This window comes from Electrona antarctica (assembly GCF_951216825.1).
Source record: "Electrona antarctica genome assembly, chromosome: 1".
Classification (NCBI taxonomy): Eukaryota; Metazoa; Chordata; class Actinopteri; order Myctophiformes; family Myctophidae; genus Electrona; species Electrona antarctica.
The window spans coordinates 3415435-3437347 of NC_136806.1; the positions used below are offsets into that span (position 1 = coordinate 3415435).

Consider the following 21913-nt stretch of genomic DNA (forward strand, 5'->3'; position numbering starts at 1 on the left):
TTTTATACCTTAATTATGGTCATGAATCACCAGCATCCAGGATGGCTTGATTCCAATCTTAAGATCATTTATAAATACTTTTTTTGGAAATCTCTATGAAAAAAAAGGAGAAAAAGTATGGGGTCTGGAATGATGGAACCAGAAAATGGCCGTCACTGCTATGCAGGACGGTCCCTCCCTCCACGGGGATCACGAGCGGGTCGACTGTTCCCTTTCAGAGCTCCTTGGGCTCTCCGTAGTCGTTGTACATGACGGGCAGCGCCTGCTCGTCGCAGGTCTTGCGTATGTCCTGGCCCAGGTCCACCCAGTTCAGTCCGAAGGCCTTGGTGTCCGTGTAGCGGCAGGACAGGAACTTCAGGGACATGCGGCGCAGGCCGATCTTGGGCTCCTGGAGGAGAGCCCGGCACCAGCTGGACAGCTCGTCTAGCTGGGAGAGGATGAGGCCGGCCTTCCTGTTCGCAGAGCAAAGAAGGAGAGAGAAAGTTAAAGATGGAGTGCCACGATCTTTTGAATTTTTTCCAGTTTTCCATGTGTCTATGAGGTGACGGTACTTCATTAGACACCCTGGAGTCGTTTGTATGTGCAATGGTGTATTAACCCATTTAGGCCTGACGTCGAAATAAAAAAAAAGTATTCTGAAAGAATATATATTCAAAGATTTGTGCCGCATTTTCACGATTTTTCAAAAATAGCAGACCTACAAGCTCGTATGAGCTTGTAGATCTGCTATTTTTCAATAGCTAAAGCATAACATAATGCTAACACCAGAAAGGGTTCCCGCCCAAAATGGGTTAACTTTGTATTTAGGGTTTCTTCCTGGAGGCTGAACCCTTGACAGTCAAACGGGCCCATGAAATAAACAGTAATATAGTGACATCACACTATCAGCCCCTCCCCCTTTATCATACAACTACAGCTGTGGGTGTGGCTTCAGTTCAGGTGGATCACCACCCACAACCACCCACCAGGCAAACCAGGCATACTTAATGAACTGGTGTGGCGTGTCCACATAAAAGCATGATTTAAACAAATACTGTACACTTTTTGGAAAAAGTTCTTCCTTCTTATATTATAATAATATCTGATGATCATGTTTTAGGGTGGGAAAAATATGGTGGCACTCCATCTTTAACAACGTTAAAGTTATGCCACCGTGCTATTGAGGCTGCAGTCACACATATAGGACCCCATAAAACTCATGTTCTGTTTCTTGTCTGTGTTTAATGGCATAATAGCCTGGAACTCAGCTATGCTTTTTATGGCATAGGCAGCTCCCGGCAGGATCCGCCGGGAGAAACTATGCGCAGCTGCGCGACATGAGACTAATTACTTAGAGCGACAGAGAGGAGTGTGTGTGTGTACATGTGTGGAATCTGGAAATCATAATTCTATCCATAATGTGTGCTACTGTGCTCATCTTGACTCTCATTTGGAGGTGTCTGTAGGGTGTCTGTGACTGTCTTCCACTTCAGGTTCCCACACCCGATCCCATGTGGTGAGGGCCTTGCCATTTGCTATGTGCCTTCCTGTGGTTATTTTGTATGACAAAAGGAGTTTGTTGACATGAAGGAACAGACTGATTGATCAAATGGTAAATGGTTCAAAGGGTCTCTACCTATCTAGGGGGGTGGCCAGCTGTCTGGAGCTATGTGTATTGTAAACTGCTAAACATGGGTTCAAAGTGGTCACTGTTGGAGTGGTTGATCAAAGGGTCAGCATCTTGTCTTCAGGGGAACAGTGAACACGCCTCTATTCTCACCTCTTGTCTGTGGAAATTGTACTTAATACCATGCAATTGAATGTAACCAGTTCAGTCAGTCTGGCCAGTCACTACCCGGTGGTGGCTGGTCAAGGCCATCCAGGCCTATGCCATGCTTTGCTGTGTGCTGTGTACTTCGAAATAAACCGACGTCTCTGAGGAACATCACTCTGTCTGCTGCGTCTCACAATTCTCTTCCTGCTCTCCCGTTTTGGTTAAGTTTGTATGGTCTCGTGTCTATCAGATACGACACATGTGTGCGTGTGTGTGTCAATTTAACAAAGGTGCAGACGATCAGAAATCAGCAGAGAGTGAGTGATGTTTGCGCTACTCTATGCCGAATTGAAGTGGACTCGGACCCAGACTTTTTTTTTCTCCCTGGAAAAAAAAACGTCTGGGTTTCCGAGGCTAATGGCATAATGTCTTGTCTTGTCTGTGTTTAATGCCATAATGCATTCATTCCAATGGGAGTTCCATTGTTTGACCAAGCATTTGTGTTTGATGGGCAGAACACAGCTATCAAACACAAATGTTTGAGCTTTAAGCCTCGGACAAATAAAGCCAACTCGGAACTTACTGGTCTACCGGCATGTGCACTTAAGCCTCTCCAACTGATCCAAAATGCCGCAGCTCGCTTGGTCTTCAACCAGCCAAAATTCTCACATGTCTCCCCCCTGCTCCGCTGCCTGCACTGGCTCCCGGTCGCTGCCCGCACAGAATACAAAACTCTGATGCTGGCATTCAAAGCAACCAAAGGTATGGCTCCCCCATATCTTGCAAGCATGATTGAACCCTACAAACCCTCCCGCGCACTCAGATCAGCCAACGCAGGAAAGCTGGAAGTACCCTCACTAAAAACGCCGGGACAACGCTCCACACGTCCCAAACTCTTCTCCCTTCTGGCCCCAAAACTGTGGAATGCACTTCCCGTTGCAATCAGAACTGCAGCATCACTCCCAATCTTCCGCCGTAGTCTGAAAACCCACCTTTTCAGACTCCTCCATGGCCCGTAGCACTTATCCTACCCCCTTAGATAGCACTTTTTAGACTTAGATAGCATTTGAAACAGACTTATAGCATGTCATGTGTTGCATTGTATGTAGTCATAGCACTTCATAGTACATATGTATAGCATAGTATAGTATATATGTATAGTTTACATGTATAGTGTCATTATTGTCTCCACCAGGCCGAAGGCATGGGGAGAGAGTATGTTTTGCACTCCGTCCGTGTGTCCGTGTGTGTGTGTGTGTGTCCGTCCGTCTGTTACCAGCTAATCTCCGGCACCGTTAACCCGGTCGATGCCAAACTTTGCACACACACTCCCTGGATGCCAACGATGAACCTCTGCCCCACATTTTCCAGAACGGCCTGTTATAGCGCCACCATGAGGCAGCTTTTCAAATTTTTACCTAAAACTGCACCGATCTGCGTGAAACGTTGCATGCACACTCCCTAGAGGCCAAGGACAAACCGTTTCCGCATCTGCCTTTTATAGCGCCACCAGGAGGCCGACTTTTGTAAAACACATTTTTTGATATTACTCCTCCAGATTCTGTCCAAAAATCTCACAAATCGTTACACACTATCTCTATGGTCATGTGCTCAAGTCGGATCTGTCCGATATTTCAGATTCCATCCTAATTGGCTATAATTGGCTTTCACAGTTTGCAAGATTGCCCCGTTTTGAACAAAAGCCTCAAATCATGAACGCAGCATGCAATTTACGTGAAATCTTTCACACATTTTCTTACTAGGCTGAGGAATATATCCCACCCTTTTCACATTGGCCTGTTATAGCGCCACCAACAGGTTGATTTTTGCAAAACACATTTTTGGAACAAAATGCCTCAAAAACATGTTTAAATTAATCCTAAACATTTTGCCAAACATCTCACACAGTCCTATCCTCCTGGTGGAGACCTGTGCCCAGAAGGGCACTTTTTCTAGTATAGACATGTTCTAGTTACGTTCTAAGCTTACGCATGTTTCATGATAAATGCATTTTATATATGTGATGTATTCCCATGCTTTTTTGTTCTTGCCTAATGTAAATCGCTCTGGATTAAAAGCGTCTGCTAAATGCCTAAATTGTAAATTGTAAATCACTCATGTCTGGTGTGAGTTGGTATCTGGTTATGGGCTGCAAATCAAACAGCGGATTATTTGACCTCATTATGTGACAGAGACCTTCCTGTCTAACCCTTTTAGACCAGAAGCAAAGATTTCAGTTAGAAATGTTTGCTTTAAAAGAATATATATATATATCTAGATTCAAAGATTTGCACAAATTCCAAGATTTTTCAAAAAATAGCAGATGTATAAGCTCATGGCACGACACGATTGTTGTGGTATGTGGTACGCTATGATCTTGTAGATCTGCTAATTTTGAGTAGCCAATATGTGACCCAGCTTGACTGAGGGGCTGCCATTGGATTTTTCAGGTTGTTCAGTTTGACCCAACAGTTTTGAGAAAACAGTTGAGAAAACAGGCTTGAAAGGTTCACTTCCATGGACTCATTTATTTCATATTTACATCTGTGGTCTCTAACATTACACCTAGCTACATGTTTAAGCATTTATTTCATATTTGCATGTCGATTACTGCTCTGACATTAATTTCAGACATGCTCTAGTATACTGTATTCCATGTGCTATTAACTCATTTTGGATAAAAATAAATAATAAAAATGCAGTTTTTCTCCCTCTGGTGAAAAGCTGGATCACATAATGGTTAAATTGGTTACACAGGTGTGTTCCCCGGTTTTAATGAGCAAGATAAAATGTGAATTCCTTGTTGCCCAGCTGTCTCCTTTAGCCGCTAAATCTTTCCTCCGCTACTGCTGAAACATACCAAATTCCACCCAAAACACCAAAGACACAGGGCAGCACCCCTGTGTCTTTGGTGCCCTATCAAAGACACAGGGGTGCTGGCGTGCCCTACATCTGCCACACTCCCGCTGGGATTTTCCCTGCGCTGACGCAAGTCCAGACCGTCATAAAGACATAAAGAATGATGAAACTGAAAAATGAACGAATGCTTGCAATGATACAGCTTAATCTGGGCCGGATCTGACTATAGTTGAGATATGACTGAGTTGATCTGGCCTCGATCTGGCCTCGATCGGTGTCTATCGGATTCATCCAGGGAACACCAACATAAATTCTGCCCATGAGACGGACGTCTTCAGTGGGCAGAATGGGCACCTGCGTGTGTCAATTTAACAAAGGTGCAGACGATCAGAAGTCAGCAGAGAGTGAGTGATGTTTGCACTACTCTATGCCGAATTGAAGTGGACTCTGACCCAGACTTTTTTTTTCTCCCTGGAAATAAAAACGTCTGGGTTTCCAAGGCTAGGCCAGATCTGACTATATAGTCTTGGTTTGACTTGATCTGGGCCCAATGGAGACGTCACCAATTGGTCCAGGTCCCGACCGGGCCTGCAGGGTGTAGTGTGCAGCCAGGGTCAGAGCCGGATTTACCTAGCTGAGGGCCCCCGGGCTGGAGCAAATTTGAGGGCCCCCGCAAAAAAAAATTGGGCTATTTTGTTTTCATTTTGGGGTACCCAGGCCCCTAAAAAGAGAGGCAGGCACACATTTCACTTGAATTGGATTTCAATACTTTCAATACTATTTATTACTAAATAATAATATTTGTTATAATATTTGGCTGCAGCCCACCCTAGCCCAACGGTAAGTCCGCATCTGGCCAGGGTATAGTGTGCAGGTTATAGTGTTTACGGTATAGTGTGCAGGGTATAATGTGAATCCCTATACTCTTGAAAAGTGCTCTAAACAAGCACTTCCCAGGTGGCGGCGATTGGGAAACTGGCCCCTGTAAAAAAAAGAAAGTCAAAGACGCAGATGCCTAGCCTGGAAACTAGACCCAATCTGCCACATAGGGGAACCAATCCCTGGAGAGATGTGGTCTGACACTTCTCAGTTTGAACTACATTTCACTCACGCACGCACGCACGCACGCAACCTACATATAGGCCTAAATCTAGGCATACTGTATTTCTTAACCCATTTTGGGCGGGAACCCCTTTTGGTGTTAGCATTATGTTATGCTTTAGCTAGACTGACACGAACCATGCGTCAAGCTGTGACTCCGCCCACCCCCGGGGGAAGTTGTGATTTGCTCTCGTTCACTGCAATGCAATTTGCGGCATTTTCAAAACAATATTGAGCAGAGTAGCTCAATATTGGTCTAACCCATTTAGACCAGAAGCAAAGATTTCAGTTAGAAATGTTTGCTTAAAAAGAATATATATATATCTAGATTAAAAGATTTGCACAAATTTCAAGATTTTTCAAAAAATAGCAGATGTATAAGCTCATGGCGCGACACGATGTTGTGGTATGTGGTACGCTATGATCTTGTAGATCTGCTCATTTTGAGTAGCCAATATGTGACTGGCAAATAGGCCCTCATCTCGACCAGAGTAATTTTTCATTTTTTTACAGATTATTAAAGTACAGCATGTAAGCTTTCATATGATGTATCATTCAATGAAATTGGAAAATATTTGAAGGAGATATCACCATTTTAAAATGATTGTGCCGTTTTACCCAAAGCTGAGAAAATCCCCTTTGAATGTGTGGAATCGTAGATATAGTCCATAAGCCATAATGCTATATTTGCAATAATTACACTATACATTTTGGTACTGCTAAGGAGATTTTGTGTGGAGACACATTGTCTGGTCAGAATAGCTTGGTCTCTGAGAGCAATCACTTCAGAGGTTCCCATGCAGGCTACCTGCAGGGGGTAGCCTTTGAGGCTTGGTGAGGTGTTGGAGACACTTAGTATTCTATTGTCCTCCAGGAACCTCCAAGGAACTTTCTGAGAGACCACTTGGTTATGTTGATGCTCTATGTAAATCTTAACTCAGAATTCAACTGTTGTTTTGTGAAGGTATATCATGTCATGTTGTCAATGAAAAGGTTCAGTCTTAGGCTGGCCGCTCCGGTGGTCAGAACAGGGGCCCTGGGCTCCAGGCTCAGGGTCTAAGGCGAAGCTCTGTTGTATTTGTACTTCTGAATAAATACTACTTTGATGGGATCCTCAGTTCACTCTCTGCCTGTTTCTTCGATCTGATCTGAGGTTTCTGACTACAGTTTGCTATTCAGTCTAGGGAGTTCAGTTCTCTCCACTTTAGTGAGTTTACTGGGTCAGTTGTGTGTGAAAATACACGACATAAGTGGTGCTTTCGAAACCCGCCTTCATGGTGCCTTTTACGCCAGTTAGGAAAAGAACCAGCGGGGCTTTTGGACAAATTCAGTCTGATTTTCGGAAACCGACGGGTTAGTTTGATTTTTCGGCGACCGGCGTTCAGCGATGAGATGTAAGACGGCGCAAGCGGTGTGCTCAGAATCTCCGATGAACAGCGGCCTGGACACGGCGACGAGGCGGAGTGGAGAAGCCCTCTACAGCGCGTCGGCGGGCGACCTGCATCTCTTCACGTCTCGGCGGGGAGCAGCGGGTCTCCAGCCCGGGGAGGCGATCGATCTACACGGCCTTCACCAAGCAGCGGACCGAGAGCGTTCATCAGCGGACCGTGCGCCGGGAGAAGAGAGCGCTCGACTCGGTTCAATTCATCAGCGGCGAGGTGGTCACGGACGGCGACCATGCACGGTTTCATCTCATTCTTCAATACAGCAGATCGGCAAGCTCATTTTGCGTTGCGTGTCTTTGTTTCGACCAGGCCTGTAGCTACACATGCGTTCATATTTTTCTTTCCAGTCATTCTATGGTATTTCATATTCATATAATGTCTGGAAGGGGGGAGTATGGTGCTGTGTTGGATGGGCAAGGAAAGACAATGGACGGAGCGGAGGTGCGCGGGAACGTTGCAACTTTCATGCAGCCTCAGTTTGACCAAGCATGGCTGAAAACGGACATGAGGTGAGAGACAATGAAAAGAGCGTCATTATAATGAAGTTTTATTAATAACGGATGGAGATTCAACAGTCTTTATCTGTATTCAAAAAGTGTGTCTAAATGTAAGTCTATTCAGCGTATATGTAGGCATATGTTGATGTCTGTGTTTTGTCGAATTTAAATTAGTTAAGAAGTTGATTCAAGAAATAGAGCCTAGGGGTAATGTGGAGATGATTAAATAATTTTAGCTTTATTGAAATTAATTGATGTTGCTGTGTCAGGCGGACGAGATGATCCTCTCACTACGCGTCAGATTGTAATTCGTCTTGGAATCAGTAAAGCTGATTATTCTTTTCTCGTGTGAAATTTAGTTTACAATAATAAGTCAACTAAAGGCAGTTAGTTGCCACGACGTGCATGTTCTTTTGTTATTATGGAGAAAACTTTTAGCCTTTATCGTGGTAAAAGTACCCTGGTTAGGTTTTTTTCTTTAAGTCATGACGCTACCTAAAACGGGCCTTGACGGGAGGGAATCGGCTGGGATCGAGACGGGTGCGGTGGAAGGAGGAGTTTCAAAATATAAATGAATTTATCAAACTTTTAAAAAAAAAATTATTTGAAAATGAATGTTATGGCTATGTTTTACTCTTAATATCATATTAAACTGGGTGTTTAGTTATTAAGATTGAAGGTCAATAATTATTCCATAAAAGTGGGCGTTTCAAAGTGAAACAAAGGGGTTAAGACGAAAGTGTTGTGATTTAATGTCAGTATGTTTAAAGTTTCATTTCTATCATAGATCATGTGGTTATGTGAAATTCGTTTAAAAAAATTATTTGAAGTTACAGACAGCGGAACTGTGAGTGTCATAATGTGTTGAAAAGGGACGCAAGTTGTACATTGATGGTATTGTGTGGATGTAGAAGAAGAATCATTTGAAGAACGTGAACATGTAATCTGAACCAGTTGTAATCATTTTTGGGTACCTTCTTTGTAATGTTGTCATTTTTTGTTGTTTTTCCTGATGTGCGTTGGGCCATGTGGAGTCAAAGGGGGGTGTGCAACAGTTGTGAATATGGACTATATATTTTTTTTGTATGACAATCTTGTGGATGGTCATAAGGGGGGATTGTGGAATCGTAGATATAGTCCATAAGCCATAATGCTATATTTGCAATAATTACACTATACATTTTGGTACTGCTAAGGAGATTTTGTGTGGAGACACATTGTCTGGTCAGAATAGCTTGGTCTCTGAGAGCAATCACTTCAGAGGTTCCCATGCAGGCTACCTGCAGGGGGTAGCCTTTGAGGCTTGGTGAGGTGTTGGAGACACTTAGTATTCTATTGTCCTCCAGGAACCTCCAAGGAACTTTCTGAGAGACCACTTGGTTATGTTGATGCTTTATGTAAATCTTAACTCCACCCTTTCAGAATTCAACTGTTGTTTTGTGAAGGTATATCATGTCATGTTGTCAATGAAAAGGTTCAGTCTTAGGCTGGCCGCTCCGGTGGTCAGAACAGGGGCCCTGGGATCCAGGCTCAGGGTCTAAGGCGAAGCTCTGTTGTATTTGTACTTCTGAATAAATACTACTTTGATGGGATCCTCAGTTCACTCTCTGCCTGTTTCTTCGATCTGATCTGAGGTTTCTGACTACAGTTTGCTATTCAGTCTAGGGAGTTCAGTTCTCTCCACTTTAGTGAGTTTACTGGGTCAGTTGTGTGTGAAGATACACGACAAATGTTCACAACATTTCAACACCTAGAGCTGGCTAGCCTACTTTGACTTATAAATGTATACATTTAATTTGCCCAAATCAATAATCTGTTGGAATAAAAAAAAAAAAAAAAAGATCAAGTTTATTTTAGATTTTCTGCCTTTTCATTATAGGCGAGATGAGGACCATTTTGCTAGACCTGGTCACATATGTGACCCATCTTGACTGAGGGGCTGCCATTGGATTTGTCAGGTTGTTCAGTTTGACCCAACAGTTTTGAGATATGGCTTTATAGAGTAGAGTAATGTCTTGCAGAGAAACAGCGAGTTGAGAAAACAGGCTTGAAAGGTTCACTTCCGTGGTCTCTAACATTACACCTAGCTACATGTATAAGCATTTATATCATATTTACATGTCGATTACAGCTCTGACACTTATTTTTATTTCAGACATGCTATAGTATACTAGTATGCCTGTGCTATGAACTCATTTTGGATACAAAAAAATAATAAAAATGCAGTTTTTCTCCTCTGGTGAAAAGCTAGATCACATAATGGTTAAAGTGGTTACACAGGTGCGTTCCCTGGTTTTAATGAGCAAGATAAAATGTGAATTCCTTGTTGCCCAGCTGTCTCCTTAAGCCGCTAAAGGAGACAGCTGGGCAACAAGGAATTCTAAATCTTTCCTCCGCTACTGCTGAAACATACCAAATTCCACCCAAAACACCAAAGACACAGGGCAGCACCCCTGTGTCTTTGGTGCCCTATCAAAGACACAGGGGTGCTGGTGTGCCCTACATCTGCCACACTCCCGCTGGGATTCTCCCTGCACTGACGCAAGTCCAGACCGTCATAAAGACATAAAGAATGATGAAACTGAAAAATGAACGAATGCTTGCAATGCCTGCTTGTACGCACACCAAGTCCGAATTGTCTCACGGTGGATAACAGGCTAATGGATGACTGTAATGCCACTAGAGCGGCAGGGAATAGGAGATTCAACCCGGATTTGGCACGAACAAGGGTTTAAATTCGTTCTCCTGCGATATGGAATGCCCTACAAAGGTACCCAGCAAGCCAAATGACATCATGATGACGTCCTCCGGTGACGTTCAGGACTAGGCCAGATTCACAGCCCATATGGGGATGATCTTTACGCCATTCCCAGGACGTCTTCCTTCACCAGCTGAAATGATACAGCTTATTCTGGGCCAGATCTGACTATAGTTGAGATATGACTGAGTTGATCTGGCCTCGATCAGTGTCTATCGGATTCATCCAGGGAACACCAACATAAATTCTGCCCATGAGACGGACGTCTTCAGTGGGCAGAATGGGCACCTGATTTCAACCAACATAAATTCTTCTTCGTAGAATTTATGTTGGTTGAAATCAGGTGATATTCTGGGCCAGATCTAGCCTGGAACTCACCTATGCTTTTTATGGCATAGGCAGCTCCCGGCAGGATCCGCCGGGAGAAACTATGCGCAGCTGCGCGACATGAGACTAATTACTTAGAGCGACAGAGTAAGAGAAGAGTGTGTGTGTGTGTACATGTGTGCGTGTGTGTGTCAATTTAACAAAGGTGCAGACGATCAGAAGTCAGCAGAGAGTGAGCGATGTTTGCGCTACTCTATGCCGAATTGAAGTGGACTGACTTTTTTTTTCTCCCTGGAAATAAAAACGTCTGGGTTTCCAAGGCTAGGCCAGATCTGACTATATAGTCTTGGTTTGACTTGATCTGGGCCCAATGGAGACGTCACCAATTGGTCCAGGTCCCGACCGGGCCTGCAGGGTGTAGTGTGCAGCCAGGGTCAGAGCCGGATTTACCTAGCTGAGGGCCCCCGGGCTGGAGAAAATTTGAGGGCCCCCGCAAAAAAAAATTGGGCTATTTTGTTTTCATTTTGGGGTACCCAGGCCCCTAAAAAGAGAGGCAGGCACACATTTCACTTGAATTGGATTTCAATACTTTCAATACTATTTATTACTAAATAATAATATTTTTTTAAATATTTTTCGGGGGCCCCCCTAGTTGGGGGCTCCCGGGCTGCAGCCCACCCTAGCAGTCCCGCCCCCTACCATGGCCCAGGAAATGATTCTCCGTTCATTTTCCTCATAGACATTTCAGAAAGTATTTATTTAAAGACGTTTACGCCGCGGACAAAGCCAACTCGAGTCGTGACAAATCATGACAACAAACAAAAAATGTTGGGCCGAACAAATAATTAGAAAGAAGAAAAAACGGAAGGTTACAACACTTTTGTTGTTGTTTTTCTTCTTTGTAATTATTTGTTTGGTCCAAAATATCGTTTGTGTTGTCATGAGTTGCCACGACTCGAGTTGGCTTTGTCCGCGGCGTAACCGTCTTTAAATAAATACGTTTTGAAATGTCTATGGGAAAAATGCATTGGGATTCATTTCCTGGGCCATGGTAGGGGGCGGGACTGCGACGCTCTATAGTGTGCAGGTTATAGTGTTTACGGTATAGTGTGCAGGGTATAATGTGAATCCCTATACTCTATTGAAAAGTGCTCTAAACAAGCACTTCCCAGGTGGCGGCGATTGGGAAACTGGCCCCTGTAAAAACAAGAAAGTCAAAGACGCAGATGCCTAGCCTGGAAACTAGACCCAATCTGCCACATATAGGGGAACCAATCCCTGGAGAGATGTGGTCTGACACTTCTCAGTTTGAACTACATTTCACTCACCCAGGCGTTGTGGGTGACCAATCAGAGCCCACTATCCAGAGTAATACTTTGTTGCTGTGACGGACGGACGGACGCATGCACGCCTGCTCGTATGTACACGCACACACGCGCGCACGCACGCAACCTACATATAGGCCTAAATCTAGGCATACTGTATTTTTTAACCCATTTTGGGCGAGAACCCCTTTTGGTGTTAGCATTATGTTATGCTTTAGCTATAGACTGACACGAACCATGCGCCAAGCTGTGACTCCGCCCACCCCCGGGGGAAGTTGTGATTTGCTCTCGTTCACTGCAATGCAATTTGCGGCATTTTCAAAACAATATTGAGCAGAGTAGCTCAATATTGGTCTAACCCATTTAGACCAGAAGCAAAGATTTCAGTTAGAAATGTTTGCTTTAAAAGAATATATATATATCTAGATTCAAAGATTTGCACAAATTTCAAGATTTTTCAAAAAATAGCAGATGTATAAGCTCATGGCGCGACACGATGTTGTGGTATGTGGTACGCTATGATCTTGTAGATCTGCTCATTTTGAGTAGCCAATATGTGACTGGCAAATAGGCCCTCATCTCGACCAGAGTAATTTTTCAGTTTTTTACAGATTATTAAAGTACAGCATGTAAGCTTTCATATTTGAAGGAGATATCACCACTTTAAAATGATTGTGCCGTTTTACCCAAAGCTGAGAAAATCCCCTTTGAATGTGTGGAATCGTAGATATAGTCCATAAGCCATAATGCTATATTTGCAATAATTACACTATACATTTTGGTACTGCTAAGGAGATTTTGTGTGGAGACACATTGTCTGGTCAGAATAGCTTGGTCTCTGAGAGCAATCACTTCAGAGGTTCCCATGCAGGCTACCTGCAGGGGGTAGCCTTTGAGGCTTGGTGAGGTGTTGGAGACACTTAGTATTCTATTGTCCTCCAGGAACCTCCAAGGAACTTTCTGAGAGACCACTTGGTTATGTTGATGCTCTATGTAAATCTTAACTCCACCCTTTCAGAATTCAACTGTTGTTTTGTGAAGGTATATCATGTCATGTTGTCAATGAAAAGGTTCAGTCTTAGGCTGGCCGCTCCGGTGGTCAGAACAGGGGCCCTGGGCTCCAGGCTCAGGGTCTAAGGCGAAGCTCTGTTGTATTTGTACTTCTGAATAAATACTACTTTGATGGGATCCTCAGTTCACTCTCTGCCTGTTTCTTCGATCTGATCTGAGGTTTCTGACTACAGTTTGCTATTCAGTCTAGGGAGTTCAGTTCTCTCCACTTTAGTGAGTTTACTGGGTCAGTTGTGTGTGAAAATACACGACAAATGTTCACAACATTTCAACACCTAGAGCTGGCTAGCCTACTTTGACTTATAAATGTATACATTTAATTTGCCCAAATCAATAATCTGTTGGAATGAAAACCTTCTTCAACATTCAAGCTGTGTTAATATGAAAAAAAACGAAAATCACAAAAAAAAGATCAAGTTTATTTTAGATTTTCTGCCTTTTCATTATAGGCGAGATGAGGACCATTTTGCTAGACCTGGTCACATATGTGACCCATCTTGACTGAGGGGCTGCCATTGGATTTGTCAGGTTGTTCAGTTTGACCCAACAGTTTTGAGATATGGCTTTATAGAGTAGAGTAATGTCTTGCAGAGAAACAGCGAGTTGAGAAAACAGGCTTGAAAGGTTCACTTCTGTGGTCTCTAACATTACACCTAGCTATACATGTTTAAGCATTTATATCATATTTACATGTCGATTACAGCTCTGACACTTATTTTTATTTCAGACATGCTATAGTATACTAGTATGCCTGTGCTATGAACTCATTTTGGATACAAAAAAATTATAAAAATGCAGTTTTTCTCCTCTGGTGAAAAGCTAGATCACATAATGGTTAAAGTGGTTACACAGGTGTGTTCCCTGGTTTTAATGAGCAAGATAAAATGTGAATTCCTTGTTGCCCAGCTGTCTCCTTAAGCCGCCGAACTAAAGGAGACAGCTGGGCAACAAGGAATTCAAAATCTTTTCTCCGCTACTGCTGAAACATACCAAATTCCACCCAAAACACCAAAGACACAGGGCAGCACCCCTGTGTCTTTGGTGCCCTATCAAAGACACAGGGGTGCTGGCGTGCCCTACATTCTCCCTGCACTGACGCAAGTCCAGACCGTCATAAAGACATAAAGAATGATGAAACTGAAAAATGAACGGATGCTTGCAATGCCTGCTTGTACGCACACCAAGTCTCACAGTGGATACCAGGCTAATGGATGACTGTAATGCCACTAGAGCGGCAGGGAATAGGAGATTCAACCCAGATTTGGCACGAACAAGGGTTTAAATTCGTTCTCCTGCGATGTGGAATATCCAGCAAGCCAAATGTCCTCCGGTGACGTCCAGGACTAAGGCCAGATCTCACAGCCCGCCCATATGGGGGTGATCTTCACGCCATTCCCAGGACGTCTTCACCAGCTGAAATGATACAGCTTATTCTGGGCCAGATCTGACAATAGTTGAGATATGACTAAGTTGATCTGGCCTCGATCGGTGTCTACCGGATTCATCCAGGGACAACCAACATAAATTCTGCCCATGAGACGGACGTCTTCAGTGGGCAGAATGGGCACCTGATTTCAACCAACATAAATTCTACGAAGAAGAATTTATGTTGGTTGAAATCAGGTGTACCAGGCCCGGTCGGGCCTGCAGGGTACAGTGTGCAGCCAGGGTCAGAGCCGGATTTACCTTGCTGAGGGCCCCCGGGCTGGAGCAAATTTGAGGGCCCCCCTTGGGGTGAATCCCTATACTCTCTTTCAAAAGTGCTCTAAACAAGCACTTCCCAGGTGGCTGGGATTTAAACAAAGAAAGTCAAAGACACAGGTGCCTAGCCTGGAAACTAGATGCAATCTGCCAATCCCTGGAGAGATGTGGTCTGACACACTCAGGACCCCAGGAAGACTAGAGGCTCAGTCATGTGTCTCTAATGGGGATCCTTCAATAAACATAAACATAAACACTTCTCCGTTTGAATTACATTTCACTCACCCCAGAGTTGTGGGTGACCAATCAGAGCCCACTATTCAGAGTAATACTTTGTTGCTGTGACGGACGGACGGACGCATGCACGCCTGCTCGCATGTACGCACACGTGTAACGCCCGGGATTCGAACTCGGGCCTCCCATGTGAAAGTCCAACATCTTAACCACTAGACCAAAGGGATATCCCTCTGGACCAGGGGAGATATTAGACTATTGAGGCCTTCGGGCAGAGGCTCTGAGCCACTCTGCTACACACGTGCGCACGCACGCAACCTAAATCTATTTAGCCTACTGTATTTTTTAATGGACGTTTTTTAACCCCAGCCTTAAAGCTGAGCATATAGCCCATCTACAAACTCTCAACGTGTTCAGTACACCAAGTACATGATTGTTCCTTAGATTATAGATTAGATTAACTATTTGTTTTGATAATTAAGGCTATAGGGCAGAGGCGCAGCCAGAAATGCGATTCTAGATGGGCCTCGCTATGGCTAGGTGGGCCGGCACGCACGCTCACGCAGCGCGCGTGCGTGCGTGGTGGTCACGCACTCGCGCACACGCGAGTGGGGTTAATCGGTTATTTATTTATTTATTTGGCGTATTTCGGTTATATTTCGGGTTATATTGCCCCCAGAGTGACAGCCAGGCAGTTCTTATTTTTACCGGCTTTAGTTAAGTATAGGGCCATGTTAAATCTGACTGTCGCAGCTTGTGGATTGGCTTTTCTTGCAGCTTGGTGCACAACGCCGGTCGGCAACTATGCAAAGTTCTATGGATGTACGTACTGTAGGTGTTTTCCAGAACAATGGTTTAGATCAGGGGTTCACAAAGTGGGGTCCGGGGACCCCCAGGGGTACTTGAGGGAGTTCCAGGGGGTCCCCAGGTAAATGATTATTTGGAACCAAATGGACCCTTATGGGTCTGTAACTCAGAGAGTGTACACTCTCAGAGTTAAATTAGCATTGATTTTACAATATAAATTGGGGGTCCTAGAGATAGAAATGCTATTTAATGGTGGTCCGTAGCCTAATGCATGTCAAACTGGGGGTCCTTGAAATTAAACGGGTTGAAAATCACTGCTAGAGCCATAAACATATTCTCTTATGGGGGTCCCTGGCATATCTTTTTCAAATGGGGGTCTGTGGGCTCATCAGGGTCAATTTGGGGGTCCTTGACATGGTTTAGATTAGAACAGTGGTTCTCAAAAAGAGCAGATGTATAATCTGTAGAAAACTGAAAAATTACTCTGGTCGAGATGAGGGCCTATTTGCCAGACCTGGTCACATATATCTAGATTCAAAGATTTGCACAAATCTCAATATTTTTCAAAAAATAGCAGATGTATTTATTACAAGCTCACTTGAGTTCCTTGGCACGAAAAACTTTGAGAAGTACCATCAGGTCTTAATGGGTTGTTATATTAATTTGAACTGCTAACCTTGAGGTCCATCTCTCTCCGGGAAGGGAACCCACAACCTGTACGTGCTCCAAACGGAACTACAAATCTCTCTGGGCTATAATAACAGCAATAAGATGAATGATTTTAACCTTTGCTTGTTAAGGACCAAGTACTTTCATAACTACTGTAGCAGTATTTTACATATACGATTTACTGCACCATTTTTATACGAGTTTTTTCCTTTTTTTTCTCTCTTTTTTTCCCTTTTTCACTTCATCCTGTCTGACTTCATCCTGTCTGACTTCTATCCAATATGACAAAAACCAATAAATCACTAGAGCTGGAGGAAGAGCCAATCCCCCTTTAAATAAAAAGGAAACAATGTGTGTGCGTGCGTGCGTGCGTGCGTGCGTGCGTGCGTGCGTGCGTGCGTGCGTGCGTGCGTGCGTGCGTGCGTGCGTGCGTGCGTGCGTGCGTGCATGCATGCGTGAGCGTGCGTGAGCGTGTGTGTGCGTTTCGCAGCATGTATTTTTATCCTTCTTTCGACAAAAAAAAGAAAAAAGAAAAAAAAAACATCCCGAAGCAAAGCAAAACAGTCTGGAGCGATTATGACTTATATGATTTCCTGACATGAAATTCCAACCACAACAATATTTATCATTGCAGGCGATCGACTGATTAGAGAGTCTCTCTTGTAAAGAAAAGCAAAAAAGAAAAGGAAATTGAAAGAAAATAATATTAGAACACGTGTCGGTTCACTAGAGGGCAAAGAGACCAACCAAGGACAGACATGGTCTGGACCCAAAGCAGCGAAGGTTGAGGTTAGATTTTCTTTTTTTTTTATTCTTGCTGCTCCCTCCTCGGAGCAGGCTGTTGACTTAGCAACATTTCTAAGTCAACAGCCAAGCAGCATGCCTGCAATAATGGGCAGTCGTCCCCCGGCGATGACAAGGCCTGCAGGCCCTAAGCTGGAGAAAAGTGTCAGGCTTTGGAGGAGAGAGACAGAGAGAGAGAGAGAGAACCTTTTTTATTGCGTTTATGTTTTTAGCTGAAACATCACGCGATGTTGCATGAAAAATGTCCCACCGACCGACGGGTGGCCACAGGTCTCGTCGACGCGATACGATACACCCCCCCCCCCCCCCGGGACGTGTACATTAGACATCAAAGGGGGCTTAGCAGCCCCTGCCCATTTACACATCTGAAAAATCAAAACAACTGCCCTCTCCAGACCACGAATGCAGCATTTACTACATGGTGAAAGAAATGCCCTCCTCTCCTTTCCATGCCATGCCGGAAGCACCACTCAGGAGAATTGCTTTTTTTCCCCCGAAGTCTCCTGAACTTGAACTTTGCGTTGAACAAATGTGTTTAGAAATCCATGTCGTACAACGCATCTCCACTAGCTAAAAAGTGCTGGGTTGCGCCCCGAAAATAGCTCGCCACGCTGCGACGCGTTGTGAGCTTGTAGATCTGCTATTGTCATAGTCATGTTTCATATTGTCATGTTTCATATTGTCATGTTTCATATTGTCATGTTTCATATTGAGTGTAGTGTGATCATGGGAAACAGCCTCTCTGAGTGGTTTCCTGTGTAATCTGGAGTGAGACAGGGGTGCATAATTTATCCTATTCTCTTCCTTGTCGCCATTGATTGGTTCACCACCAACACCACATCTGACAGGCCTATAGAGGCATCCAATGGACTCTATTCTCCCAGCTGGAAGACCTTGATTTTGCTGACGATCTTGCTCTCCTATCAACCAACCACAACAACATGCAGGCTAAAACTGACAGGCTTATAACAACTTTGCCAAACAGGTTGGACTCAGTATCAACAACTCCAAAATACAAGTGTTATGCGTCTTCAACCAGCCAAAATTCTCACATGTCTCCCCCTGCTCTGCTCCCTGCACTGGCTCCCGGTCGCTGCCCGCACAGAATACCCCCTGCTCCGCTCCCTCCACTGGCTCCCGGTCGCTGCCCGCACAGAATACAAAACTCTGATGCTGGCATTCAAAGCAACCAAAGGTATGGCTCCCCCATATCTTGCAAGCATGATTGAACCCTACAAACCCTCCTGCGCACTCAGATCAGCCAACGCAGGGAAGCTGGAAGTACCCTCACTAAAAACGCTGGGACAACGCTCCACACGTCCCAAACTCTTCTCCCTTCTGGCTCCAAAACTGTTGAATGCACTTCCCGTTGCAGTCAGAACTGCAGCATATCACTCCCAATCTTCCACCGTAGTCGGAAAACCCACCTTTTCAGACTCCATCATGGCCCATAGCGCTTACCCTATCCCCTTAGATAGCATTTTTGTAGACTTAGATAGCATTTGATACAGACTTATAGCATGTTATGTAGACAGCACTATAATTGCATTGTATGTAGTCATAGCACGTCATAGTACATAATGTATAGCATAGTATAGTATATGTATAGTTTATATGTATAGTTTCATTATATAGATATTCCACTGTTACGTTCTTAGCTTACGTATGTTTCATGATAAATGCTTTTTATATATGTGATGTATTCCTATGCTTTTTTGTTCTTGCTTAATGTAAATCGCTCTGGATTAAGAGCGTCTGATAAATGCCTAAATTGTAAATTTTCAACTCCACCCCCACACAACCCGTCATTATTGATGAGGAACCACTTGAGTTTGTGGAAGACTTCACCTATCTGGGCAGCCTCCTCAGTAAGGACAGCAGGGCATCGAAAGGACATAAAGGCAAGACTGGGAAAGGCTCAGGGTGCCTTTTCCCAACTCCATTCCATCTGGAGGTCAAAGCAATACAGCCTTAAAACCAAGATGCTCCTATACAACAGCAATGTAAAGTCTGTTCTGCTGTACGGCTCCGAGACCTGGCGAGTAATTAAATCAGACGTGAGGAAAATTGAAGTGTTTCCACAACCGATGCCTCCAGCGAATATGCCAGATCTTTTGGCCAAATAAAATCTCTAATAATTAACTGTATAAACAAACAGGGAGCCAGATTATCACCAAGGAGATTACACATCGACGCCTGAGATGGCTAGGAGAATGAAGCAGGACCACATCACTAAGGTGGCCTTAAGATGGACACCACCAGGAAAGAGAAAACCTGGCAGGCCCAAAACCACCTGGCGCAGAACTGTGGCGCAGGAACTGGACCAGATGAACCTGTGGAGGAGGAGAGGCGCAACATGCTGCCAGGGATCGGATGCAATGGAGAGCGCTCATTGAAGCCTTATGTCCCCATAGGGGACGGAGATGAGTAAGATAAGTAAGATATTGTCATATTGTCATGTTTCACATTGTCATGTTTCATATTGTCATGTTGTCATGTTACATATTTTAATGTTGTCATGTTTCATATTGTCATGTTGTCATGTTACATATTGTCATATTGAGCTATTTTCGGGGCGCAACCCAGCACTCTTTAGCTAGTGGAGATGCGGTCTACGACATGGATTTCTAAACAAATTTGTTCAAGTTCAGGAGACTTCGGAAAAAAAGCAATTCTCCTGAATGGTGGCATTTCTTTCACCATGTAGTAAATGCTGCATTCTGGGTCTGGAGAGGGCAGTTGTTTTGATTTTTCAGATGTGTAAATGGAAAGGAGAGGAGGGCACGTGCATTTCTTTCACCATGTAGTACATGCTGCATTCGTTCACTCAATAGCTAAAGTATGACATAATGCTTAAAACACCAAAAGGGGTACAGTAAATTCAGAGTTTATATTTTGTATTTTCTTCTTCTCACGGTAAGCCAATAAAGTGGGATGATCTCCATGCTTTGGGATCTTTAGCGGCGCTTATGGGGATAATAACGGCGCCAACGGCAACATATGACTCCAGATCTTAACCTTGAGAAGTCAAAACGTTGGAAGGCTTACGCTGACAAATATTATTATATCTCGTGGATATTTTTAGGACTGGGCGTTAGACCAAAAAACGCATCTCTGCTACGGCCGTGGTTATTCCCATGCGGTCAGATATCGATATAACGTCACGTCATCATCGGTACGCCAGCGATACGGCGAGTGAGAGAGAGAGAGAGAGTGAGAAAGAGAGAGAGAGAGAGAGAAGCTGTCAGCGGCACTCGGACAACGCGATGACATTACACTGCATGGTCATTTTCAACGCACGCTTCGCAAAAAAAATACTTTGATATCGCCCAGTGGTGTACGCACGCACGCACGCACACAGTCGTGCAATGATAGTGTGAATACATTAGCCTCGACTTTCACCTCAAATGCACTTCCTATGATATGATGTCCTCTCTCTCTCTCTCTCTCTCTCTCTCTCTCTCTCTCTCTCTCATTCCCTAAACATTAATCACCCTGTCCTGCAACTGAAGCTCAAATGGAGAAACGTGGTTCATGTCACTGGTTCCCAAACCTTTTCATGTCAAGGACCCCCAAATTGACACCAATTAGGACCCCCATTTGAAGAGATATGCCAGGGACCCCCATAAGAGAAGATTTGTACGGCTCTAGCAGTGATTCTCAACCCGTTTAATTTCAAGGACCCCCCAGTTTGACATGCATTAGGCTACGGACCCCCATTTAATGGCATTTCTATCTCTGGGACCCCAATTTATATTGTAACATCAATGTTAATTTACCTCTGAGAGTGTACAGTATATGGAACCAAATGGACCCGTTAGGGTCCGTCTCAACATGTTGTTGTTCCAGGGAGAGACCCCCTTTAGCTATTGAAAAATAGCAGATCTACAAGCTCGTAGCATGGCACCGAGTGCCGCGCTACGAGCTTGTACTGTAGATCTGCTATTTTTGAAAAATCTTGAAAATGCGGCGCAGATCTTTGAATCTATAATGAGAGGGAAGGAGGGAGCCGATTGGAAGCACAGCAGCATAGCGTAGTGCAGGGGTTCTCAACCCGTGGGTCGCGACCCCTCAGGGGGTCACCAAATTATTTTGGGGGGGGTCCCCAAATTATTACAATTCTTTTTTTGCAAATGAATGGTTGGAAAATGGAAATTGAGAGTTTATGCATACACTTTCCTTAATTTGATTATAGCTGGTTTCATTATTTATTTATGATGTATTTTCTCTATTATTAAGGATATTGTAGCAGGTACCGGTAATTTGTATTGGGGGTGGGGAGTGGGGGCGGGGCGGGGGTCGTGAGTCATGGAGGTATAGTTCCAGGGGGTCCCCAGCTATGATGGATAGTTATGAACCAAATGGACCCATAGATCTGTAACTCTGAGAGTGCACAAATGTTGACACATTTGTCAACATTGATTTTACAATATAAATTCGGTGTCCCAGAGATCGAAATGCCATAAAATGGGGGTCCGTGTTCCTTCCAAGCGCTACGTCCAACCAGGGAAACTCCCCCCTGTCAGGTGTAAAGGAGCAACTTGGACACTCAGGCATGAAGG

The 21913-nt window shown here is 44.2% G+C and overlaps 1 protein-coding gene across 1 annotated transcript in view; it reads right to left on the reverse strand.

Moving 5' to 3' along the window:
* Positions 1-214: 214 nt before the first annotated feature.
* astn1 (astrotactin 1) overlaps positions 215-21913 on the reverse strand; it is a gene marked incomplete at its 3' end in the record, with an annotated part of 1033675 nt that continues 1011976 nt past the window's right edge. The window contains exon 29 of the mRNA XM_079507194.1: positions 215-452. Coding sequence (XP_079363320.1) covers positions 215-452 — 238 coding nt within the window. The remainder of the gene's footprint in view (positions 453-21913) is intronic.